We start from the raw sequence: 5,872 nt of genomic DNA, 5'->3' as shown, positions 1-5,872 counted from the left end.
ATGCACCTATTGATAATTGTCCCATTTTTCATTAAGTGGTGTGAAAGTGCTGGTTTTTTTATGTCATTTTGTGAAGGGTGTAAAGTGACCTCATGGAGGGTTCTTTGATTTTTTGTTAACATGCTAGTGGCCTCATAGATTTGCTGATGAATAAAATGTTGTTACATTAGAGCGAGTTTTTTCCTGGATTGTTCTCTCTAGAGCAGGGTTTTTTTTTCTTTTTTTTTTTCTGTTTTTTTCCTTGGCATTATAGTAGTATGGCATATGATTGTAAGTGACCGTCCACATTTCAAGTTCCCAAAGGTAAAACAGACAAATAATCCAATAAATCATGCAACACCAGATTATTCGAATAACCTAAAAGAAATTAAAAAAAAATATATCCACAAAGAAAAATAAAACATTCCCTACTCCCCAGTCATACATCACCCAACATTAGCTCTCATACACAAAACAATCCCAAACCAGAGTTTGCAAATGCAATGTCCAACTCTCCCAACTAATCAACAAGTAACCTATCAAACCTATTAATAATTACAGAGTTTACAATCAAAATTTTGTAGTGTTTGGACCATTGATATTTCCCCCACCAATTCGCAGTTGACGAGTTCGACTCACTACACCTGACTCCAGAACCTCCTCCCAATCCAAGCCTTTCTTCTTCTTCTCCTCCTCCTCCTCCTCCTCCTCTCCTCTCCCCTTCATCACCTGTAATATCCTCTTTGCTTTCTCCCTCGCCCTCCCGCTCCCTCTCTCTTCAATCTCTCTCAACACTTCCACAGCCCTTGCCTCCTTAGCCAACCCCTTGAACCTCAAGCTCCCATGACTAAGAGCAAACAATGCTGCAACACAATTCTCCAGAACAGCCTCTGATTCTGCTTCCCCATCTCTCAATACCCCCACCAATATTGCCACCGCATTCGCATCAAGCATTGCTGATCTACCCTCCATGCAAGCAGCCACATTGCACAAAATTAGCAGAACCCGGCTGGCCAAGTCACCGGAATTCACCATGCTTAACAACCTAGACACAACCCCAAGTTTCACTAGCTTGACTCGATTGCTTTGAATCAGAGTCAAGTGGTACAAAGCAAGAGCTGAATCCTGCCGAGTTCGCTCACTATCAAATCTCAGGGCGTGCATCAATGGCTGTAAAGCACCCAGGACACCAATCGCCATCTTGTTGTCATCCTCCAACGCCAAGCTAAAGAGGGCACCAGCAGCGTGCTCCTGTGCTTCACTAGAACCACCCTTCAAAACATCAATCAGCAGCGGAACAAATCCTGCCCGTAAAATCTTCACCTTATTTGGTTTTTCTAGTGAGAGATTCACCAGAGAAGCCAGAGCGTTAGTTTGCACCACACAATACCGCGACACCATTAACGACCTTAAAGACAATAGTAATCTAGGACTACAAAGAGAGACTCTACTTTCTTCTTTAGTCCTTGTGAGCTTTCTTAGCGAAATAGCTGCCTGCTCTTGTTCGTGAACTTCAGGGTCTTTTAGTCTCGCCACAATTTCCTCTTCTTCAGGCGATAACGAAGAAAACGAATTGTTAGCGTTTTCGAGTTCCGCGATTTCAGACGAAGACGATGAAGAGTAGCACGCGGGTCGAGTCGTCAGCGGCAACGGTGTGGGCGGACTCGCCGTCGTAACAATTACGGACTCCTCGGAGGAACTGCAGTGGAAGTGATTGACCCGGTGAGCCAACTCTGTCGCGGCGTGCGAGAACAATACCGGCGGATTCTCAGCCACACCAGCAAGCAACTCTCTCTCCGAAACCCTAATTTCAGGATTAGACGAATCGAGAGACGAAGAAGGCACGGAAGCACGAACAAGCTTCTCCACGGAGCTATACTCAGGTGGACGTGGGTGCTCAATACCGTGATTTGCGCACCACCGACCGATGCTAGTTTTGATAGCCAAATTGGGGATGACGGTAGTGAAATCGGGTCGGGACCCGTCCTCGAGAACGGGTAAAAGCCCCAAATCTCGACAGACCTGTACAGAGACTGCCTCGAAGGTTTGGCCTGAAGAAACAACGAGGGGGTCGGTCATCAGAGAACCAGAAATTGGACAACAGTACTCTTTAGGAGGCTCATCCTGGTCGGGTTTTGGTGAAGAAGAAGAAGTAGAAGAGCGGCGGTAGAAAGAGATTTTCCACCTGTGTCGGCCATGGCCGCCCATAGTTGAGTAGTATTGTGGATTTCAAGAGTCAACTGTGCGTGTGTGGGGAGAATCTGGAGATGGGCATGAGAGGCTCGTAAGGTTTTGTAGAGCAGGAGGAGAAGAATTAGTCTTGCTGCCAGTGTATACATAGTTGACTGCGTCTTTTGTTCTGTTCTGTTACGGAGAAGAAAAAGCAGGTGAGGGGATTTTGGTACCATTATTATTTTTATTTATTAATTTACTTTTCTTCTATCATATTTTATCTTTCTTTTGCTTAAAAAAACAACAAAGATATTTTTAAAACTATTTTTGTAATGAAGATTTTTCATTTTTGGTAATTCGATTTACTATATGTTAGTTTCTAAACAGTGGTCCACTATAGTGGTTTCGAAAAATTGTGACTTCCATTGATTCTCATTGGATGAAATATTCATGTTATATCGTGTTTGGTTTTGATCCAATTTATCTCATCATCATATTAAAAATTTATGTATGCATGAGATTGACGATCCGCGTTTAAACTCATATCGAATGTTCAAAAAAGACGTATTTTCTATAATCTTGTCCAAAACAGCATGAATAAAAATTAAAAAAAAAAAGAGTATGAGACATTTATTTAAGTTGTGCTTTTGCTTTCCTACTTAATTAGGGGGGAGAACAAACTGTTAAATGAAGCAAGGTTTACGGTTAGGGGGACCTTTGTGAATAAAATAAGGGGACTCATGATATATATCCCTATTATTATTAATTTCCTCCTCGAATAAGACAGAATAAGACATGTTGCTTTCCTTTGCAACTTCGAATTATACTTATGGTAATTTCATTTTTGGGTCTTGCGGATGAATAATAAATAGAAAGAAAAAAAAAAAAAAACCTCATGTTATATTGCTGTAAAACCATGGAAGGAAAATTATAAAGAATTAAGACTCCGAACAAATATCGAATTTCTGGAAAACTCATAATTTTCAATTGTTACAATGAATTTTTCTGAAAATATTTTATGTGTGTTTTTGATTTTAAAACTGAAAAATGTTATGTCACTCCCTTAATGAAAGAGGTGAAGACGGATCTCCAATCATTTCACTTATTGCTACTTTTGCGATTCTCTTTGTCATGACTACAAATGCTTGACACAGATCGTCCCACCAAGTGTGCCAAAAACATGTTCGCTATCTTCTGCGCTGGATATGAGATATCCAAATTCTAAGTGTTGGGGATAGAGAAGTGTTGAGTTATGGATCATGTATGTGTAATGTGTTTCGGTGTGCCAGGACTTGCTTTCAGTCCAAAGATTCTGATATGGGGTTTTCAAATCTGACCTATTACCAAACAAGTTGTGTACAGCTTGAGAATAAAAGGCTACTGGTTTGAGGTTGCCTTCAGGGAAAAAGATTTAAAATTTTGATAAGTGTCGAGCGAAAAAAAAGGAGACAGAAGGCTAATGTCGTAATGAAAGAACTCCTATTGAAATGAAATGAAAAACAACACAGTGTTAGAATGCATCCTGGAATGTTTTAGGCATGCTTTACAAGCTAAAACATAAATATAATTGCGAAGGCTACAACCACTAAGGTTTGAAATGTAAAGGGCTAATATATGGAACTAGTTGACCTGAGCCATTATAATTGTAAAGATAGTTGACCATAGTCATTGCCTAAGAAAGTAGTAAAGTATTGTAGACACAGAGTCTGTGTTTAACGCGGGGCGAGTGTAAATCTCGCTTCTTCTTCCTTTCATGTTGGTCATGGCAATCTTCAACTCTTGTTTCCCTGACACGATCTAGACGTGTTATGTCATGGGGGGTTGTGGGGAACTATCCTCTTACTTATTGCTAAGGTTACTGAGTCATAACTCTTTATAACCGTAGCTTCCTCCTGGTAATGACCATTGTTGTAACACCCCAAAATTTCACCAGGGGTAATTACACGGCATGATAACTATTCACATATTCCCAGTTACCCGGGTCCTCTGCAAATAGCGTACCATAAGCCTTATTATCGGAATATCATTATCTAACTTCAATACATTAAAGTGTCTTGTATTGCAAACATACTCCATAATTTTAACATAGTTAAATACACGCTTAAGTACTTGATACAAGATTCCTTGCATATATTTACATAGCTCTAGATCTATTACACTACCTCGATCTTTATTTAGCATGATTCTTTCCCAACTTAGCTCCCGTTAATCTACATATATGAAAAACATGCAGGAGGGTTAGCCAAGCTAAACGTAACCAATCATAGTCAAGTTCAAACATTTATCAAAATCATTTGAGCAAACATAAAATAAAATTTTGTATAGAATGTAGACGAGATCACAACACAGAGTTTAAATTTCCTTTGAAGGTAATAATTATAAATTCATAGAACTCATATTTCAACACGAATCATCCCTGTCTGACATTCCAAATTATAAATCCATTCAATGGATTCCAGCATCCCCACTTTACAGTTTTCTCTAGATTCGTCATTCCGGTTAGTATGTGGGGTACCCACCAGTATGCTTTCCCATCGGAAAGATCTTGGCAATAAATCAATTACATAGTGTGGGAGTAAAATCTCTCCGACCACACACTCTAGTCACACCTTGGGGCTAGTTAGCAGAAACCACAACCGGACCAAGGTTGGGGCGACCATGTGCACAAACAAACAAAATAATCATATTCTTCCATTTCCACATATTCAAGGAATTCAGCACAGGTTGTTTGAAATCATGTGAACATTTGTATCAAGTTGCATTTTAGCAGGAATTTTATTAACATGTACCAATTTGCATAATCTCAAATGTAAAATTCCTTTTTCGAAACTTTATAGCCAATTCTCATTCATCACATAATTGTCTTCCAAGATAACTCAGTTTTCAATTTACAATAAATGTAAATAGGTATCTTTTTTCAAAATTCATGGCAAATCATTATTCGGCTTTCAAACACATATAAAATGTATTTATCGCAAATAAACAATTTCTTCATTGATAAAGAATATATCTTATCAAATAAATTGCATATCACATCAAAACATTTTCATTGTTTATCATATCAAAACATTTTAAATGTATTAGCAGTAGCAACCCTCACCTTTGTCGATACTTTCAATTTTCAGTGAGTGCCTTCCCTTTCTTTTTATTGTATACGAGACTCGGTCCGACGTCCTCGGTTCCTAGCCAAATATTTATTTTTAGTTTCACTCAAATATGGTAGTATATATACTGTTTTCTACTTATGCATGACAATTTAGTAATCACCCAGAGAATAAATCCCTAATCATTAGAGGGATTTCTACAAAAATTTCTATTTCACTCAAAATAATTTCACACAAGTCTTACCTTAATGTTAACTCTTATTTGATCTTGAAACCTCCTTCTTCCTACGGCTTCCACTCTCTCTCTCTCAGTTTAGCTTCTACTCGCTTTCTCTCTCGGTTTACTTCTCTTGCCGAGTGAATTTTCTTTACTTAACCAACTCTCCTCTCTTTATATTAACAACCATATTTCTTACAACTGTATATTAACACCTCATTTCCTCCTTGCTAGATAGTCCCTCCCATGCCATAACTTTTCAATATTAACACCTTATTTCCCCCTTGCTAGACAAGTGTCCTCTCATGCACAAGTAATCATGTCATTCATTCACTCATTCAATAAACACGGCAAAACTTACCCATTCATTTAACTTGATCTTTTCCTTTTAACTTTAATT

At 38.5% G+C, this 5,872-nt stretch overlaps 1 protein-coding gene across 1 annotated transcript; it reads right to left on the bottom strand.

Moving 5' to 3' along the window:
• Positions 1-304: 304 nt before the first annotated feature.
• Positions 305-2,339, bottom strand: LOC119980215 (U-box domain-containing protein 38-like). The gene has a single exon (XM_038822829.1). It carries the CDS (start codon positions 2,185-2,187, stop codon positions 550-552), a length of 1,638 nt encoding a protein of 545 aa, XP_038678757.1. The 5' UTR covers positions 2,188-2,339; the 3' UTR covers positions 305-549.
• Between the last annotated feature and the right edge of the window lie 3,533 nt (positions 2,340-5,872).

Source organism: Tripterygium wilfordii, chromosome 16 (genome assembly GCF_013401445.1).
Source record: "Tripterygium wilfordii isolate XIE 37 chromosome 16, ASM1340144v1, whole genome shotgun sequence".
NCBI classification, from domain to species: Eukaryota; Viridiplantae; Streptophyta; class Magnoliopsida; order Celastrales; family Celastraceae; genus Tripterygium; species Tripterygium wilfordii.
The sequence above is the reverse complement of the archived record's forward strand: the minus strand, read 5'-3'. Positions and strand labels throughout refer to the sequence as shown.

Coding starts and splice junctions, on each gene's coding strand:
- LOC119980215 (XM_038822829.1), bottom strand. CDS start 2,187: ATGGGCGGCCATGGCCGACACAGGTGGAAAATCTCTTTCTACCGCCGC.